The 20,002-nt window shown below is 58.9% G+C and overlaps 1 protein-coding gene across 3 annotated transcripts; it reads left to right on the forward strand.

The window, feature by feature from the left end:
• Positions 1 to 171: 171 nt before the first annotated feature.
• LOC111151312 (MLLT6, PHD finger containing) lies at positions 172 to 19,396 on the forward strand. 3 transcript variants are annotated; one of them, XM_022509216.1, is made up of 20 exons: positions 172 to 324; positions 1,526 to 1,605; positions 2,076 to 2,130; positions 2,363 to 2,472; positions 3,411 to 3,514; positions 3,735 to 3,828; positions 6,060 to 6,221; positions 7,193 to 7,291; positions 9,658 to 9,883; positions 10,395 to 11,009; positions 11,451 to 11,638; positions 11,877 to 11,985; positions 13,174 to 13,240; positions 13,440 to 13,585; positions 14,100 to 14,297; positions 14,403 to 14,491; positions 15,623 to 15,972; positions 16,411 to 16,501; positions 17,780 to 18,127; positions 18,703 to 19,396. In XM_022509216.1, exons 1-20 carry the CDS (start codon positions 216 to 218, stop codon positions 18,742 to 18,744), a joined length of 3,282 nt encoding a protein of 1,093 aa, XP_022364924.1. In that variant the 5' UTR covers positions 172 to 215; the 3' UTR covers positions 18,745 to 19,396. The 3 variants fall into 3 exon arrangements, with proteins under 3 accessions (XP_022364924.1, XP_022364925.1, XP_022364926.1); XM_022509217.1 differs by having other exon boundaries at positions 6,063 to 6,221; XM_022509218.1 differs by having other exon boundaries at positions 6,183 to 6,221.
• Positions 19,397 to 20,002: the final 606 nt, after the last annotated feature.

The following is a 20,002-nucleotide window of genomic DNA, read 5'->3' on the forward strand; positions in this document are numbered from 1 at the left end:
GGGGGGGGCGGCCAGACAGAGCGAGCGAGGAGGAGGAGGAGGAGGAGGACGCCGAGGAGGAGGAAGGAGGAGGCAAAGAAAAGAAGCGGCGGCGGCGGAGGAGGAGGAGGAGGGAGCGAGGAGGCGCGCGGCTCCCCGCTCCCTCCCTCCCCCCCTGACCCCCGACCCCCGCCGGCCGGCCCCCCGCCCCAGCCCCGGAGGGAGCTCATGGGAGTATGAAGGAGATGGTAGGAGGCTGCTGCGTATGTTCGGACGAGAGGGGCTGGGCCGAGAACCCGCTGGTCTACTGTGATGGGCACGCGTGCAGCGTGGCTGTCCACCAAGGTACGGGGGTGGCCCGCGGGGGGCGGCGGGACCCCGGGGGCGGCGCGCGCGGGGAGCCCCGGGCCGCGCCCTCCGGAGACCTCCTGGGGCTCGGGCGCCCCTCCCCCACCCCACCTGAAGGGAAGGGAGGCGTCGGGGGGGTCCTCCCGCCCGGTCCTGGAGGACCGGGTCAGGCATTGTTTTCTTGCCTATTGTTCCAGTCCCGCGCCCCCCACCCCAAGTTGAGGGAGTTTGGGGACAGACTAGGGGGCAGTGAGTGCACTCTCCGCGCCCCACACGGCCGGTGTCGGGGCTGCTGGGGGAATGTTTACCTGCGAGGTGTCCCCTCCCGCTCGGTTATTTTGGTCCCAGCTCCGGGAGGGAGAGGTCAAGGGGGGGTCATCCCCCCTCCCACTTCCGGATACTGGGAGGAGCGGAATTGGGAAGGGAGGAGAAGGGTCCCAGGGGAGAGGGGACTCCTAAAATCCTCCGGGAAGAGCTGCGAATAGGAGAGAGGTTGTGCAGGGGGCCGGGAATGGAGAAGAGGGAGGTTTGGAGTTTCCCCCAACAGCACATGGTTCGGAGTTAACTCCTTGAGGAGTCTTGCCGAGGGCGCAGGCTGGCATCTCCCGCCTGTCTGGCTCAGCCAGCTTCCCCCTAACCCCTTCCTGGGACAACCCTTAATGCTATGGCTGTCCAGGCTTCCCACCGTTCTCCTCTTGGTTACCTGCACTGCACCTGCCCTCCGGCCTTGACTTTTGACCTGTACCTATTATAGTCAGAGGCTTGAGATGAGGTCCCTGGACCCCCTACTTCCCCACCTCTTCCCTGACTGGCCCTTTAAGAAATGCCCCCCCCCCCCCATAACAACAAAACGTGTTTGACTGTAGTAAATGTTGTCCCTCTGGTTTCCTCTATCCCTGATGATGAGGACAGTTTCCAGGCAGGCTTTGGGGAACAGGTCCAAAAAGAGCATAGGGTGGGAGTGGGGGTCTTCTAGAAGTTTAAGGTCAAGTACTCAGACTTCTTATCCTGGTTTGGACTGCTTGGTTGTGTGGTCGAAGGCTGGCCATGTGCTGTTAGGCATTCCTTGTGATCCTGCTGTCTAGTGAGCAACTCCAGATGGGAACAGCCCCCCTCTCCTTTAGAGTCACCCCCTTCCCCGTTTGCTCTGAGAGGAGCCGCTGCTGACAGATTTCCTTGATGATTCTTCCACCCCCAGCTTGCTATGGCATCGTCCAGGTGCCAACGGGACCCTGGTTCTGCCGGAAATGTGAATCTCAGGAGCGAGCAGCCAGGGTGGTGAGTCTGACTCCCTCCCTGGTCCTGTACACCTGAGCATCTCCTCCCAGTTGAACTCGGGGACTCAGAGAGGCGGAGGCTAGGGTGGGACTGTCACACAGGACTTCCTGTTTCCTGCACATCTCTCACCAACCCATCTCTCCCTCAGCTTATCCTTTACTCCTCCCCAACCCCCAGCACTGGGCCTTTTATTTTGTTTGTTTGTTGTTTGAACTTTTTATTATGGAAAGTTTTCAAAATGTACAGAAGTAGAGGGAATACTATAATGAACCTCGTGTCCCCATCACTCATCTCTGACAATTATCACTCATGGCCAACCCAGTTCCTTCCATGCCCCACACATCCCCCTTAACTGCTCACTTCATCCTGGGGCCCTGTGAATGTGTTCAGGAGGGGCCCAGCTCAGCAGATCCCCCCATCCCCTCTTGGAAAGCCCCCCCCAAAATCCCTGTGCCCCCTTGCATTGGCAGAGGTGTGAGCTGTGCCCACACAAAGACGGGGCATTGAAGAGGACTGATAATGGAGGTGAGGGGGGCCCTGAGCCCAAGAGCTCATCGGTCGAGGTCAGCAGAGCCCCTGAGTGAGAACTGGGAAGGAGGAGTGGACTATTTTGGGGTGGCCGGGGTGGGGCTGGAGGTTGGGTTTTCCTTCCCTTGCTGGCACTAGAATCTGATGGGAAGGCTGTTGGGGGGGGGAACTGTGTACTGTGTGGGGTGGTGAGGTGCCAGGGTCTCAGGCCGGCCCCCCACTGCCCCAGGCTGGGCCCACGTGGTGTGTGCCCTCTACATCCCGGAGGTGCAGTTCGCCAACGTGCTCACCATGGAGCCCATCGTGCTGCAGTACGTGCCTCATGACCGCTTCAACAAGGTCAGTGGGCCCAGCCTGGCCTGTACCAGCCCCTGCCCCAACCCCCACCCCACCCCCCAGCCAGTGGTCCTGGGGTCCCTCCAGCTCTCTCTCCATCCAGTGTAATTGGAGTCTGTCCAGCCAAAGGGGGACTCAAGAGGTGGGTCAGCGCTTTCCACTGCCAGACACACGCCTGTGCTCTGGAACTTGTGTGGACGAGCGGGCCCCATGGCAGTAGTAATGCCAGGTCGTGGACCTGAGCAAGCTTGTCACCTACTCATTCACTGAACATGTTGTATGGAATGCCTACCGTGTGCCAGGCCTGGGCTGAGGTACCAGGCACATGGGGTCACTTATCAAAACAGTTGTGTTCCCTGCCCTGTGGAATGCATAGTTTTGTGTGGGAAGACTGTAAATGCCAGTAAACAGGCAAATAAAATAAATGCAGTTTGTGGTCAGTGCTGTGAAGAAAAGAAACAAGGTACAAAAATACAGACTACCTCCTGGGGGCCTGACGTTAGATAAAGTGGTCAAGTAAAGAGACATGTAGGCTGAAGCCAGCCTTGGTGGGGGGTTTCTGGATCCAGGGAGAAGGAACAGCATGAGCAAAGGCCCAGCGGTGGGGGAAGCTGACTGCGAGTAAGGCAGACAGAGTCCTCAGCATTATAGGGCTCACCTTCCAAAGACTACTGTCCTGCCTTGTAGCTACCAGCATTAATTACAATGAAACACGATTTAAAGTTTAGTTCCTCAGTCACAAGAGCCACATTTCAGGTGTTCAGTAACCCGTGTGGTTTATGGCTACTGTACTGGACAGCGCGGTATGGAAAATTTCCATCACCACAGAAGCTTTGATTGGATAGCACTGGCCTAGGATTCTGGGGAGAGGACAGAGCTGAGAAGGCCAAGGGATCCCTCGGGTAGGAGGGAGGAGGGGACGACTCTACCGTGTCCTGCAGACATGCTACATCTGTGAGGAGCAGGGCCGGGAGAGCAAGGCGGCCTCAGGAGCCTGCATGACCTGTAACCGCCACGGATGTCGGCAAGCTTTCCATGTCACCTGGTGAGACCCCTGCCTGTCCCCGCCCCCTCCAGGGTTCCCTGGGATCCCCCGCCAGCTGGCCCTCGGAGTTCTGCCATGGACAGCTGTCTCGTTGGCGGTGATGGCAGCGATTCCCTTGGACGGTCTTGGCCTCCCGCAAGCCACAGTCCGGGAGGGTGGGAAGAAGGTGGCCCGCTCTGGTATGCGGCCACACGCTTCTCAGACTGACTCTTTTGCTTAGCGCCCAAATGGCAGGCCTGCTGTGTGAGGAGGAAGTGCTGGAGGTGGACAACGTCAAGTACTGTGGCTATTGCAAATACCACTTCAGCAAAATGGTGAGTCTTGTCCACCAGGCCGTGAGGGGGTCAGTCAGTCCTGCTTTCGAGAGGGCACAGGTTCTGGGCCAGGCTGGAGCCGGGTGCTGGGAGGACAGAGGTGGACGGAGCCCAGGCCCTGCCGTGAGGAGCTTTGCCACTGGATAAGGAATGGGTTGAAGTAGAGCCCATGGGAGGTGAATGAGGGCTGAGTCAGGTGGTCCATTCCAGAAGACAGAGCTCAGACCCTGCCTGTCAGAGTCTGGGAGGCTTCAAGGAAGAGGTGGCATTTAAGTGGAGTAGAAGTGGAAGCCTTAAGAGCCAACGTTTGTGGGGATGACTGTGCTCTGGCCTCTGTAAGAAGCTCTTTACGTGTGTCGGTTTATGGTGTCCTCCCCGCAACCCTAAGAACTGGGTATACTGTATTTTCCATGTTACAGATTAGTAAACGAAGACCCCCTGAGGTCGTGTAACTTATCCCACAGCTGGTGGCGGGATTCAGAACACACAGTTTGATCTGAAAGCTCCTTGGGGACATGCCAAGCAAAGACAGAAAGAAAGAAGTCCTAGGTAGAGGGACTGGCATGGGCCAAGTCCTGAGGTGAATAAGAACTTGGGAACAGAACCGGGTGCTGGGGGAGAATGAGGCAGGAGATGACCAGAATACTCAGGCAGGGCCAAAGCAGGGCTGGCTTCTGGCCTAGGCTTCTGGGGTCTCAGGAGAGGCTGGAGGAGGGGTTCTACTCCATGGTTGTGGGGAGACCCACCTGCTATGGAAACTCTGGGACTACCCTGGAGAGGGAGGCTTCACCTGACTGAGGGGTGCGGCTTGGACCTCACCCCCCGGGCCACAGGCTCGTAAGCAAGAGGGTAACATGATAGATTTGTTTTTTAGGAAGATTACCCTGGCAGGCACTGTGAGGCTAGATCCGAAGGGCCGAGGCTGGCGGCTGGGAGACAGCTGCGAGGGGGCGGGGGGTTGCTGGAGGGATAAGGCTGGACTCTTGAACGTTTCTAGGTAGACAGGCCTGCGTGTGGGGGTGGCTGAGAAGGAGGATTTAAGGGTGGGACGGAGCATCCGGGCTCTCAGTGCTCGGGCACCTCAGCCTGCTATGAACAGGGCGGGTACAATGGGCTTCTGTAGCAGTGCCCTATGTCCTGTTCTGCCCTGGATAGTTCCAGTTCATACCTGTCACCCTGGTGTAATTATTAATAGTTCCCCCTTTTGTTTTCAAACGTGTCCTGGTTTGGATCATAAATTATATGGTCACCTTGGTTTCAGGGTTTGATGACAATTTAGGACAAGGTAGGGAGCTCTGTGGGGCCAACGGGAGGGGCCACGTGGGGATGTTCAGGTTTGGTGGCTGTCAGCCCCCCAGGCAGGGTGGTGGTGGCAGCCCTAAGGAGAGAAGGCTGGGCTGGAATCCTCAGGTGCCCACCAGGATTCGGTGGGGCAAGGTGTGAGGGGGACCATGAAGGGGAGAGTCTTGTGCTTGGCAAGATAGGAGCAGTACCCACCACTGGGGAGCAACTGGCTTGGATGGGGCTTGAAATTAGTCCTTGGATGTGGCAACTGGGAGGCAGTGGGTGACCTCAGAGGGGATACCTGCAAGTCTGGGACAGGTGAAGCTATCAGGCAGGGAGCAGTCCTCAGCAGTGAAGGGAAGGAGGGGGAAGGCCCTGGCTGGGAGGAGAGGCAGAACAAGGATCATTTGTGGTTTTGCTGCCATGCATGTTTACTTCCCTCCACTTAAGGACATCAGGTCCTTTGGGACAGAAGGACCCGCTGTGGGTTTGATGGAGGGGGAGGGCCAGGATCAAGAGAGAATGGCTGGAACGAAGTATCTGGAGGGGAGCATGGGGCGGAGTACAGGGGAGCAGGGACTCCTCGGAGGTCCCCCATGTAGCCTCTACCCCAGTGAAAGGCGGAACTGGGCTGTGGCTCAGGCTGCCTGAGATGGGCCAGGAGGCCTTGTCCTACCTTCAGTGGTTCCTTGCTAGGGCCAAGATGCCTCTAGCTTTTCTGGGCCTCAGTTGCTGAATCTGTGCATTGGATAAGCCAACCCAGGAGGCTCCAGGATTTAAGACTAGAGAATGCCTTCTGCCGGGCAGAGCATCACTGAAGACACAAGGTCCTTTTAGTGACAAGCAGGGTGGGAGGGCCTGGCCCCCCAGGATCATTTGACTTTCAGGAATCCTTTCTGAACCTAGCGAAAGGATGGTTTGGCAGTTCTTCTCTCTTCTTTCCCCAGAAGACATCCCGGCATACCAGCGGGGGAGGCGGAGGAACAGGAGGAGGAGGGGGTACAGGGGGCGGTGGCAGTGGCTTTATTGCTGGCCGGAGAAGCCGGTCAGCCTCTCCATCCACTCAGCAGGAGAAGCACCCTTCCCACCATGAAAGGGGCCAGAAGAAGGTAAGTGCCTTCTCCCTTTCCTTCTCCTGCCCACACCCACACACACAGAACTCTTTTTTTTCCTTCCTTCCTTCCTTCCTTCCTTCCTTCCTTCCTTCCTTCTTTCCTTCATTTCTTTCTTTCTTTCTCTTTTTCTTTCTTCCTTTCTTCCTTCCTTAAGATTTTACTTATTTATTTGAGAGAGAACACAAGCAGCAGGGAGAGGGAGAAGCAGGCCCCCCACTGAGCAGGGAGCTGGGGATGCAGGGCTCCATCCCAGGATCCTGGGATCATGACCTGAGCCAAAGGCAGACGCTCAACTGACTGAGCCACCCAGACACCCCAACACAACTCAAGAAACCACCACAAGGTGCCCCTGAGGCCTTGGGGCCTGCCCCCGTCCTTCCTCTGAGACCACTAAGGGCCAGCAGGGGACTGAGGAAGTGACACATGAGGATCAGGGAGGGTAAGATGAGGGTCTGGCTTCCTGGAGCTCTCGGAGATAGGTTCCTCTGAGTCTTCCTCATGACATGACATGACAACATCTCCCAAGCCCTCGACACATGGCCCTGCACATTTGGAGACACCCCCACCGTCTAGACACGCAGCAACCTAATTGTCTCCATCCCTCATGCCGTACACCCCTGTGTGCCTGGTTCTCAGCCCAGCTCCACACACAGCTCCGTGTCCCAGGTGGACATCCTCGCAGGTGTGGGCTCCTGTGTGTGGTACTCTGTGTCCCTGGAGTGCTAATGGGACAGGCTATTTTTAGTGAGCCATGTGGAGGACGGGGAGGAGCTGTTGGCTCCCAGAGCGACCTGCCCAAACCATTCTTGTCCAGCCTAAGTCCCCCAGTCTCTTCACGGGGGTTGGGGGGGAATGCCCACAAAGCCCCTCCCTGAGAGGGGCCTACCGCCTGCATGCTTGCAGCATGTGTAGCCTCACCCAGACTGTCCCTCACAATCCAGACCTGGTCACTTCTCCCTCCCCAGAGTCGAAAGGACAAAGAACGCCTTAAACAGAAGCACAAGAAGCGGCCTGAGTCACCCCCCAGCATCCTCGCCCCGCCTGTGGTCCCCACTGCTGACAAGGTACTGCTGCCCACACCTGGGGGGGCGGTTAAGGCAGGGGAGGGAGGCAAGTCCTGAGGGGTGGAAGTGAGCCAGGAACTCTGGGTACCCCCCAGCAGCTTCAGGTCACTGTGCCTGTGTTCCCTACCCCGCCCTCCACTCCCTGCTTCTACCCTGTGCTCCTCAGCCCCACCAATCACTGACCAACCAGGAGGGTCAGGGTGGGGAGGTGCTGCTGCCCTGCCTGCTGGCTGCCAGATGTTTCCATCTGCCTCTGTCCAGACAGAGAGCCCCGGCACCAGGCTCTTGTCCGCGGGTATAGCACTCAGGCTGGTTCTCCCAAGTTCTGGGGCCCATTGCCCCGGAGATAGGCAGAGAGGACCCTTTAGCTCCCACCTCTGCCCCCCACATAAGGACACTGCCAAGAGCCTGTCTCCCAAGCAAATGCCATGGTGGCATGGGGCAGGCCCACAAACAGCACCCCGAAACCCCCACTCATCCCACCCTTCCCAGGCCTGCTCTGTCAGGCCTGTCTCCAGAAATGGGCAACATCTGGAGGAGCAACCGGCAGGCCCTCCCCGAGGCCAGGGAGCTGCTAATCCAAGCCAGAGCGGGCCCCTGCCTTCCCCTCCTGCCAGCCCGCCTCCCCACCCCCTTGCAGAAGGAGCATGGGGGCCTGGAAAAACTGCTTCTTCCTGTTGCCTTTACCACCCCACTCACCTCCACCGCCTTCAGAGGCAGGCAGAGCTCTGGGCATCATCTTTGCAGGAGGCTCGGGTATCGGGTTTCCGGGGTGATGTTGTGGCAACCATCCCAGTAACCCTCTCCCGGCCTGCTTCCCAGGGCTCACCTGGAAAAGCTTGTCATTCATGCCCTCTGACCTTTCCCTGGGGCCTGCAGGCAGGTGGAAATAGGGCCGGAGATATGGGAGTTCCTAGCGGCCAGGTGTCCCCTTGGACATGTAGGAGACTTCTATCCATCCCCCTCCACCCATCCCTGTCTTTCAGCTACCCCTCCCCCTTGGCCCTTTCCTCCCTTGCTCTCAGAACCACATCTGGCTCCCTTCAGAACTCCAGCTGTTGAAAAGAACAAAGAGGAAGACAGAGACCAGGACTTTGCCCAGGGAAGGGCAGCGCAGGGTGATTCTCATCCCCTGATCCAACCTTCCTCTAGCATTTGTCCGGTTACAGAGTACATGGCCTCCTCCGGGAGGAAGAGCGCTGTCCCTGGTGGTACCACAAAGCCCTCACTCGCTCCCTCACCACATGCCAGGGTCCCTTCTTGAACAGGAAGATGGAAGGGGTCTGTGGGGATTAGCTCATTTCATCCTTAAAATAATCCAGTGAAGTAGGTATTATATTAACCCAGTCTAGTAAACGCAGAAGCCCAGGCACAGAGAGGTTAAGTAACCTACCTTAGAAGTACACAGCTTGTAGGTAGGCGAGGGAGTGGAGATTTGAACACAGGCAATCTGGCCTGAAGGCCCATACTTTCGCACAGGCCATGGTCTCTCGGCAGTATATTCACAGCGGCTGCCAGCACCTGACTTGGTTGACCCCCCACTCTGTATCTGGCCCTGTGCTCCTCGTGCCATTCCAAAGAGGCCTCATTGGTCCTCTAAGAACCCTGAAGCTCAGCAAGGCTGAGAGGCCGCACAGCATAGCACAGCCGTGGATGGTAGAGCCCCCCAGGCCGCCCGCCTGCTCTGCCTGACCCCAGAGCCCATGCTGCCCTCTGGGGCTCGCTGGAGGCCTCAGATGTGGGGACTAGTATTTCAGGGTGGTGTGGCAACTGTGGACATGGCCTCTGTGAGGACATGGTGCTCTGGATGTAAGAGGACAGAGCAACCAGGTCCACCCCAGGGATTTAGGTGGCCTCGTGGATTAAGGCCTCACAGACTTCCAAGCTGGATTTGGAAGGACGAGAAGTTTCCCAGGAAGAGTAAGGAGAGACTGTCCTGACAGAAGCTTGGCACTGCTGAAGAGCCCAGAGTGGCCAGGGGAGGGGGTTTCAGGTGAAGGAGTGGTGACTGGGGGGCTCGAGGATGGGGCCCGGGCAGTGGTGCCTCTCCCTTGCGCATGTCACGGTCAGCACGTCTGGGCTTCTGGGGCCCACTGAGTGTTTCTTCAGTGGATGACTGAACAGATGGGCACATGTGTACGAGCTCAGGGACTGTTTTCACTCCCCTCTGCCTCAGGTGAAGGACAGACAGACTCCCCTCTCCTCACACCCACCTCCCTGATCTGGGGTCTCCACCCACAGGTCCTTCCCTAAGCAAACTTGGACTCTCCCCGTAGTAGACAGCCCCGTTTGCATCTGCCACACACCCAGATCAGAGTGAGCCCAGACAGCTGGCCTTGAGCCTTCCCCTCTCCTCCTTCCCTCAGGTCCCCTCCTCAGCTTCCTCGTCCTCCCACCATGAGGCCAGCACTCAGGAGACCTCTGAGAGCAGCAGGGACTCGAAGGGGAAAAAGTCTTCCAGCCATAGCCTGAGTCACAAGGGGAAGAAACTGAGCAGTGGGAAAGGTGTGAGCAGTTTCACCTCGGCCTCCTCCTCCTCCTCCTCCTCCTCCTCCTCTTCCTCCTCCTCTGGGGGGCCCTTCCAGCCTGCAGGTGAGTGTGGGCATCCTGGAGGAAGCTGGGGGCGGGACAGCCTTTGGCCCAGCCAGGGCCTCTGCACACTGCTTTGCATCTCGTTTGCTTCTTAAATTGGTTAAAGATGGGGGCTCCCCACCAAGCGAAGCCTCTCCAGCCCCTCCCTCTCAGGCCCCACCCCTCCACTGCCCTGACAGTATTTGCCATCCCCTGCACTTGGGCCTTGAGGGGCCATTGTTAAAGTACCAACACTAATGATAGCTCCTGTAATCTCTACAGTCCGGTGAGGTCAGCTGGGCAGGAGTTCTCTTTCCCCTTTATCACACATGGGAAAGCTGTGTGTGTGGGCGGGGGAGATGCTCATCCCAAGACATAGAGACAGTGGCAGAGCTGGGACAGGAACCCAGTCTTCCCCAGCCCCCCACCAGAGCTCTCTCCAGCTAGTGCAGTTGCGAGGGTGGGGAGGTGGGGGGGTGGGGGTGGCGCAGATCTGGGGCCCAGCTGTAATTCCATTTTCCCCTCTGTGCAGTCTCGTCCCTGCAGAGCTCCCCCGACTTCTCGACGTTCCCCAAGCTGGAGCAGCCAGAGGAGGACAAGTACTCCAAGCCTGCAGCCCCTACCCCTTCAGCACCCCCCTCTCCCTCAGCCCCCGAGCCCCCCAAGGCTGATCTCTTTGAGCAGAAGGTGGTCTTCTCTGGCTTTGGGCCCATCATGCGCTTCACCACCACCACCTCCAGCTCGGGCCGGGCCCGGGCCCCATCCCCCGGAGACTACAAGTCTCCTCACGTCTCCGGGTCCGGGGCCTCAGCAGGCACCCACAAGCGGATGCCCACACTGAGTGCCGCCCCTGTGCCTGCTGAGGAAACCCCTGAGACAGGCCTGAAGGAGAAGAAGCACAAGGCTAGCAAGAGGAGCCGACATGGACCAGGTCGTCCCAAGGGCAGCCGGAACAAGGAGGGGACTGGGGGCCCAGCTGCCCCCTCCCTGCCCAATGCCCAGCTGGCTGGCTTTACGGCCACTGCTGCCTCACCCTTCTCTGGAGGTTCCCTGGTCAGCTCTGGCCTGGGGGGTCTGGCCTCCCGCACGTTTGGGCCTTCAGGAAGCCTTCCCAGCCTGAGCCTGGAGTCCCCCCTGCTAGGGGCAGGTTAGTGACCCTTGGGTGTCTCAGGCCCCAGCCAGTCTAGTGAGGGAACAGAGGCATAAGCATGCAATCCAAGGGAAATGTGATAGAAACTGCTCCAAAGGACAGAGATAAAGGATGGAAGAACCAGTCGCCTCTAAGACACTCCGTGGTACCCATCTTCTGCGGGGTTGTAGTGGGAGAGATTGGAGTAGACTGCCAATAGGACTCACCTATTAGAAAAGCCTGGAATCCTCCTGGTCTGGGCAGGGCAGTCTAATAAGCAGGCATGTCAAACAAATGTCACACACAGGCAAGAGGTGACATCTTTGCAGCTAAGAGGGTTAGACTGATCCAGGGGAGCATTCTCTCTGGGGAGGGGCTGCCCCAGCCACCTGACTGAGGGAGGGTCCTGGGGGGAATGGTAACTGTAAGCATCCCTCTGTGTCCTTCTTGTGCCTGTAGGCATCTACACCAGTAATAAGGACCCCATCTCCCATGGTGGCAGTAGTGGAATGCTGCGTGCTGTCTGCAGCACCCCCCTCTCCTCCAGCCTGCTGGGGCCCCCAGGGACCTCGGCCCTGCCCCGCCTCAGCCGTTCCCCATTCACCAGCACCCTCCCCTCCTCCTCTGCTTCTATCTCCACCACTCAGGTGAGGCCTTACCCCTGGGCTCCTCCATCCCTGGGCAGGTGGGGGACAGACTGCTGGGGATGCCAGCTATCCATGGGAGAGACTGAGAGATTGGGCTTGGTGGCCACCAGAATATCACCCTCTCTCTGGCCCTGTCCTCCCCAGCACACCTGATCCCCCCCTCCCCCTCTATGTATACATGGTTGTGCCCTAGATCCCAGAATAACCACCAGGCTGGACTATCCCTCCTTTCCCTCAGGTGTTTTCTCTGGCTGGCTCTACCTTTAGCCTCCCTTCTACCCACATCTTTGGAACCCCCATGGGTGCCGTTAACCCCCTCCTCACCCAAGCCGAGAGCAGCCACACAGGTACGTGTCTCTGACCCCATTCCTCTTTCTTTCCAAAGACCTGAGGGGCACCCATCACCTGCATGTCACCCCAGAAAGATGGGAGGGTTTTCTGGCTGCCCCCTCCCTCTGGCCATTTCCCGCCCTGGGGGGGAAAAATCCACGCATAACAAGCCAGGGTACACTTTCACGTTAAAAAAAAAAAAATCGTGGAGAGGACAGGACCGGCAGAATTACTACGGCTCCATCTCACAGAAGAAAAAGGCTTAATGATCTGCTCAAAGCAGTTGAGAACCACGGCTCAAATTCTGGTCCTCACCCCAAGCCCAGTTCTCTGGTCACTTGCATAGTTCCCGGCTGGCCTCTTAGTCTTCAGAATGGGGCCTTTGGGTGCACCAGCTAGGACACCTGCGCTCCGGGTATTTCGGGTATTTCGGAGTTAAGGGGGAGGATCACAGGCGCCCCTCCCCCTCCCTAGAGAGCCAACCCAGCCCCAGAGAGCTGATTGGTGCAGAGACACCACCTGGCCGGTTAGGGGGCGGGCCTCACGCCCCGGCCGCCAGTTCAGGTAAACCTCCTTAAAGGGGCGGAATCCGACTCCAGAGTTAATGACCTGACAGCTCAGGGTGACTATCTTTTCCAAAACCCAAATTGGAATTCTGTGGCTCAACAAGGTTTTGCAGTCTAACTCGTGAGTTTATGAGTATGAGAAGTTGCACAGGACTGATTACAAAAGCTGCAGTCAATAAGGGCATGTTGCAGGACCGCTGACACTCCACATTTATTACCTTGTTTGTAATCCTCCTAACAGTCATTTTAGTGAGATTTAGTTTCCAGCCCAAGGTCACATAGCAAGTATCAGATCCATGTTCAACCGAGGACTGTCTAGACCCTGAATCCCTATAACCCTGAATCGGCCAGGAAAGAGACTGGGAGGTGGTTCTGAAAGAAGCCAGGCAGCGGCCGCCCTTCGGCCTAGAGAGAGGGAAAGAGACCAGATCCCATGGCTGTGCCTCCCAAGGGGCCAGGTTTCCAAGCCCGGGCTCCCAGCGCCTTCCAAGCTAGAACTGCCAGTCTGGGGTTGGGGGAGGTCCTGAGGAAAAGGGATCTGCGATGAGGTCCCAGATCCTGCACCCACTTCCCAGGCGGGGACCGTGAGGCCGACGGCACCCCTTCCCCGCTGATCCCTGCTCCCCTTCTCCTTCCAAGAGCCAGACCTGGAGGACTGCAGCTTCCGGTGTCGGGGGACCTCCCCCCAGGAGAGTCTGTCTTCCATGTGAGGGAGGGGGCGGCGGCTTGGGGGAGGGGCAGGGAGCGGGGCTGGAGGGACGCTAGGGGAGGAGGGGACGGAGAATCGGGCGCCAGGAGAGGGTGGGGTCCAAGAGGGGACGACTGGAACCCCTAAGGGGGGGAGGAGGGACACAGGAGTGGGGACGGGAGGTAAGCCTGAGCCCGATTTTTTCTCCCGACCCCAGGTCCCCCATCAGCAGCCTCCCCGCACTCTTTGACCAGACAGCCTCTGCACCCTGTGGGGGTGGCCAGTTAGACCCAGCGGCCCCGGGAACGACTAATATGGAGCAGCTGTTGGAGAAGCAGGGCGACGGCGAGGCCGGTGTCAACAGTGAGGAGGGGTGGGACCGGGCTGGGAGACGTTCCCCAGGACCCCCAGACTCGGTCACCTTTCTCTCCGAGGTCCCCAAACTTCTTTAAGGTTCCGTCCCTTGGCCTCGCCCCAGTCTCAACTCTTGGCTACCGCAAGCCTTACCTCTAACCTCTGCTAGGCCAGGCTGCTGGACCCGCCACTTGTGCACCCCGCCTTCGGCCTCCGCGGCCTCCTGGCCCTTACATTATTGAGCTCCAACTTCCTCCCGCCTTTGCGCTTCCAGTCAGAGCCTCGACCCCCCAGCCTCAGGCCCCGCCCCTAGTCCTCACACCTCTGGCTCCCCGGGGTCCCGCCTCTCCCAGCTCACCTGAGTCTCTGGCTAGCAGGCGCCTTCTCTTTTAGGTCAGAGTCTGATTTCCTCCGCCAGGCCCCGCCCTCCAGGCCCCGCCTCCGGCTCTCTCGCCCCGCCCACTGCCATCGCCCCGCCTCTCCAGGCATGCGGGGCTCAGGCGCTCTCACCCTATCTCCGCAGTCGTGGAGATGCTGAAGGCCCTGCACGCGCTGCAGAAGGAAAACCAGCGGCTTCAGGAACAGATCCTGAGCCTGACGGCCAAGAAGGAGCGGTTGCAGATTCTCAACGTGCAGCTTTCTGTGCCCTTCCCCGCCCTGCCTGCCGCCCTGCCTGCCGCCAACGGCCCAGTCCCTGGGCCCTATGGCCTGCCTCCCCAAGGTAAGGGGACTGCCGCCCAGTGAGGGAGTGGGAGCCTCTGCCGGGCGGTGCCACGACAGGGCCCCGACTCCAGCCCTTGACCTCCTTCCCTGATCCCCTCCGCAGCCGGCAGCAGCGATTCCTTAAGCACCAGCAAGAGCCCCCCGGGGAAGAACAGTCTTGGCCTGGACAACTCTCTGTCCACGTCTTCCGAGGTGGGCGCCGCGGAGGGGGGGGGGGGCGGGGGGGGGGGGGGGGCGGGCAAGGGAGGGGCAGGAAGGGAAGCGCCAGGGCCTCCCGGTCTCATCTCCACCCTGCAGCGATTGGAGGCTGGGCAGTGAAGTGATTGGCTGAGCAATTGGTTGACCAGTTCATTCCTTCTTTTATTAAATGATAATTATAGGTGCCTACTTAATGCCGGGCACTGGCCAAGCAATCAGTGAGCAAAACGGCCTGCTCCTGAAGCTAGACTAGCCATCCGAGAAAATAATCGTTACAAATCAGGGAAAGTGTGGAAATGGAAATAATTTGAGGTCAGGATAATTTGTGAGGCAGGATGGGGGTGGGATTCTTCTGGGGTTAGGAGGTGGTTAGGGAAGGCCACTTTGAGAAGTGTTTGGGAAGGGTTTATTACACCAAAAGGCACCTAGTAACCCCACTGTGATTGGCGGTGTTACTAGGGAGCAGTCTATTGTTAGGTCGTGGTTACTGTTGAAATCAAACAAGGTGGCTTATATTTGAGCAACAATAATCGTTGCACTGATGAGCATTAATTGCACACTTGCCCTCTGAGATTGTGTCCTGTGCTGATACTTTCAAAGCATCGGTTTGTTTAGTTCTCCAATGAGCTTATAGAATAGGTACCACTATTCCCCCCCACATTATGAGTGAGTAAAGTAAGACCCAGAAGCCAGTGAACTATGAACACGGAATCTGAACCTGAGCTTTCCCCTCCAGCTGCTTGCTGTTCTCCTGCCTGCAGAGTTACTTAGCCTTTTTAAGAATCAGTGGCTTTACCCAAATTTGTGACTAGGTAGTTCGGGGCAAGCGGCATAGCCTGGGTCTAGTTCACTAGCTGGCCACCACCACCTTTCCTGTTGGTGATTAACAAGGAGTGCGAGGGGTGCTGGGCCCCCAGGAAGTGATCTGTAAATGTGATTTATGAAGACCATTTGGATTCTTAGCCTTTATCCTTGGGCCTTGCTTCTCCCTCCTGGGTGGCTCTGCCTGGGTGAGGTGGGGGTGGCCGGGCTCTGTGAAGATGCTGGTGGGTGCTGGGCCGGGGGCCAGAAAGGTCACGCTGGCCCCCTGCCCCTCTGACCCCTCCCTTCCCCCTCCCTCCCCAGGACCCACACTCAGGCTGCCCCAGCCGCAGCAGCTCGTCGCTGTCCTTCCACAGCACGCCCCCACCGCTGCCCCTGCTCCAGCAGAGCCCTGCCACTCTGCCCCTGGCCCTGCCTGGGGCCCCTGCCCCGCTCCCGCCCCAGCCACAGAATGGGCTGGGGCGGGCACCGGGGGCGGCGGGGCTGGGGGCCATGCCTATGGCTGAGGGGCTGTTGGGAGGGCTGGCGGGCAGCGGGGCCCTGCCCCTCAATGGGCTCCTGGGGGGGTTGAATGGGGCTGCCGCCCCCAACCCTGCAGGCTTGAGCCAGGCTGGCGGGGCCCCCGCACTGCAGCTGCCGGGTTGTCTGAACAGGTGAGGGAGAGCTCAGCCTGGGGAAGGGGATGGGGAGGCTGGCTCTGGGAGGGGCTCCCCCCAACACCCACAGTCCCCCCAAAAGGAAGAATGTTCTCCAGTCTTACAGGGTGTAGAATCTAGTCACCTCTCAGCCCCAGGTACTCCCTACATGTGAGATGTGAGTGCCCTCTGGGTGTGCTCTCCTGGGACAAAATCCTGTTTCTTTCTTGCACCCCCAGTCTTGATTTCCCTTCTGGGAAAGTTCTTCCATCGAACTTGTCTCCTTCCGGGTGGTCTCTGAGCTTGCTCTGTTTCTCCATAGTCCTGCCCTAAAACCGCATAGCCCACTTTCTCCTCCTGGGACCGAGGGAGTCTGGGAACTTGGGAGGGGCCAGGGTAGGGGAGGAATGTTTCCCTGCCTCTTCCCATAGTCTGTGTCTTGTCCCCCTGCCTCAGCCTCACGGAGCAGCAGAGGCATCTCCTGCAGCAGCAAGAGCAGCAGCTCCAGCAGCTCCAGCAGCTTCTGGCCTCCCCGCAGCTGACTCCGGTAATGCCCTCCCTTCCTGGCAGCTCCAGCTCCTGGGGGGCCAGGGCCCAGCTCAGAAGGGAGGGAGGGCCACCCCAGGCTGGACCCCCCGCGGGACATGTTGCGGGCGGGGGGGGGGGGGGCGGTTTGCACGGAGGCGATCAGGGTTGCTCTCAGGCCCAGGCATTGCAGAAGGGATGCTCACCGCCTAGTGAGATGGTCTGGAGGGTGGTGAATCCCCAGTTCCGGGCGTTTCTGATCCCAGCCCCAAGGATCTTCAAGGGGAGCTGCAGGGTCTGTGGCCGAGCAAGTGGACATCCCCTCACCCAGAGCAGCCCCTTTTGGGTCTGCGCTGTATGTTGGGTTCTGTGAAGACTTCCTCTTGGAGAAAAGGAGTTCTACCTTTTTGAAAGGAGGGAATTTAAAAACACAGAAAACATCATCGTCTCCCTAAAAAGAAACACTAGAAACCAATTCAGTTGGTTACCTACAGGGGCTAGATGGGAACAGGGGTAGGAGCAAGATTTCTTAAGGTAAACCTTGAAATCATTTTGTTGGTGTTTGGAACACCGACAATGCCTTGCCTGTTCAAAGCAAAAATAAATGAATCTTAAAAGAAACAAAACAGAAAGAGGGGGAGTTGAATACTATTGACCCAGCCTAGTTGTCTCTCAACTTGGGGTCATACCACCCCTGGGGGCATTTGTGGTTGTCATAGCAACGGAGGAACTGATGCAGCCAGGGGGTGGGGCCAGGGCTGGCAGAGGTCCTCCCTGCACTCGGGCCAGGAGTGCCCTGTCGACCAGGGTTGACTGACACTAAGGGCCACAACCGCTTCCTTCCTCCCTTCCTTCCTTCCTTCCTTCCTCCCTCCCTCCCTCCCTCCCTCCCTTCCTTCCTTCCTTTTTCTTTCTTTCTTTCTTTCTTTCTTTCTTTTTTTAAAGATTTTATTTATTTATTTGACACAGAGAGAATCACAAGTAGGCAGAGAGGCAGGCAGAGAGAGAGGGGGAAGCAGGCTCCCTGCTGAGCAAAGAGCCTAATGGGGGCTTGATCCCAGGACCCTGAGATCATGACCTAAGCCAAAGGCAGAGGCTTAACTCCCTGAGCCAACCAGGTGCCCCTTTCTTATCCACATGGGGAGACTGAGGCCCCGAGTGGGGAATTGGAGACAGGACCTTGACTGTCCCCCAGGCCTCTTCCGTCAGGGCTCCAGTGAGACGGGCTGGGGCCCTGGGCCGAGCAGGGCATGCTGGCTGTGGGGACCACTGGCCCCTGAGCCGTCTGGCCCCCTTGCAGGAACACCAGACCGTTGTCTACCAGATGATCCAGCAGATCCAGCAGAAGCGGGAGCTGCAGAGGCTGCAGATGGCTGGGGGCTCCCAGCTGCCCATGGCCAGTCTGCTGGCAGGAAGCTCCACCCCGCTGCTGTCCGCGGGCACCCCTGGCCTGCTGCCCGCAGCATCCGCCCCCCCGCTGCTGCCTGCCGGGGCCCTGGTGGCTCCCTCACTGGGCAACACGAGTCTCATGGCCGCAGCGGCGGCTGCTGCAGCAGTAGCAGCAGCAGGCGGACCTCCAGTCCTCACGGCCCAGACCAACCCCTTCCTCAGCCTGGCGGGGGCGGACAGCAGTGGCCCCAAAGGAGGGGTGAGTAGCCCCCCCCCCTCAGCTGTCCTGTCCGCCTTCTCTTCCAGGTTGGGTGGGGAGGGGAGCATCCTAAGGAGGAAGGAAGCAACCCTGAGGTCAGCCAGGCACCCTACCCCAGGCCCGGGGGCCTCTGCTTGCTCTGCCAGAGATAAACTCCCAGTGTGGGCTAACAGCAAAAGACCAGTTCGAAAACAGTGCTCCTCTGGGAAGACCAGTTAGAGAAGTCTGTTTCCTCTCTGAGTGGTCCAGTTAGAAGAAGCTGATGCTCTGGGTGGGCCTTTTGGGGAAAGCCCCACCCCCCACTTCCTCTGAGGGCATATAGTCGTCGCCCAGGGAGCCGACCTTGCTCAGCTTGCACAGGGCACCTTGCCCTCACCGCCCACCCCCAACACACACACACACACACACACACACACACACACACACACCCTTAGCCCAAGACCCCAGGGCAGGGGCTTCAGCAGGGCTCCCTCGCTGTATCCTGCAGCAGCGGCCTTGCCCCTGGTGGCTGACCTCAACCGGGTATTAGAACCAGACATCTCCTAAAGCCCCAGCCTCCCTCCCTCTCTTTCCAGACCGCTGACAAAGGAACCTCAGCCAACCAGGAAAAAGGCTAAATCCACCCAGCCCCTCCTGACCCCCAAATGGAGGGGGCAGATCTTGGCCTGAGGGGTCCTACCTAGCCTGGAGCGGGCACCGCACCCAGACACTGGAGAGCCCCAGCTCAGAGCTCGTGCTGAGGCCTGGGGAGTGTGGGGTGCTCCTGGTGCCAAGGACTGAGCCGGAGAGGGATGCCCCCACCACTGGCCCCCTCTCCCTCTCCCCAGCCCCTTTGTGAGGGGCTCAGAGGGAGGACAGGCTCCAAACCCACCTAGGAGCCCCCACTCTCAGCAATGTTTTGAGGTCCTCCAAGAGCCACATGGGCCATGGCATAAGTGGGGGTTTGTTTGGACCCCCCCACATAAAATGGATCAGCACTTGAGTGGGGAGAAGTGGGGGGACAGGCCCTGGGCCTGCCCACGCGCGGAAATCCCTTACAAAAGAAAGGGCGGCCCTGCTTTACCTGCAGTTTCTCCCCGACTTGGGCAGAGGGTGGAAGAGATCTCTTGGACTGTCTCTCCCCGCTCCCCTGCCCCTGCCCCCCAAGCGAGGGTTACAGGCTGAGCTTGTGAACGGCCCCGCAGATGAGGGAGCTGAGGAAGGGGCAGGATGGCACCAAACTCAGCCCATGCTTCCCCACCTCTCGGGAGCCACCCCCTGCCCCCCCCCCCCCCCCCCCGCGACAGGATGGGGGAGGGCAGGGGGGCATGGCTCAGCCCCCTTGGTGCCCTCCCCCTTGTTTGCACTATTGGATTTAGGAGTGCGGAGGGTGGGAAGATGGAGCTGCCTGACTCAGAGAGCGTGTGTGCCTGTGCGCGTGTGCATGTGTGTCTGTGCGTGTGTCTGTCTGTCTGTCTGACTCCCCCTGGACCTGGGGCAGCCGAGGGCAGGGATAGGAGCAGTGCTCAGATGAGGCAGCACCAGAAGGGGGGCTCCCAGCTTTTGTTTGCACCCTCCCACCTCACCAACTTTGGTCCCTTTCTGGGCTGTGAATGGTTAGCAAAAACCAGAACAGTACTCCAGTATTGGAGAGTAACTGGGGGCTGGGGGCTTTGAATCAGGGTAATGTCCTGCCTTCCCTCCCCCAGACCTCCACATGGTTTCACTGCCCCCTCAGAGCTCCCCTTCTCCCACTGATTGCTGGCCCTGCTTCCCTGGCCCAGGGGGAGTCCCAGGGATCTGGGGGGCATGGGGCAAAGGGGGGGGTGAAATGCCACTTCCTTTGGAGAAAACCTCCCTCCCAGAATTAGCCAGCTTGCTTCCCCGCACCCCACC

Source organism: Enhydra lutris, unplaced genomic scaffold (assembly GCF_002288905.1).
Source record: "Enhydra lutris kenyoni isolate GAN:26980312 unplaced genomic scaffold, ASM228890v2 scaffoldscaffold26, whole genome shotgun sequence".
Taxonomy (NCBI): Eukaryota; Metazoa; Chordata; class Mammalia; order Carnivora; family Mustelidae; genus Enhydra; species Enhydra lutris.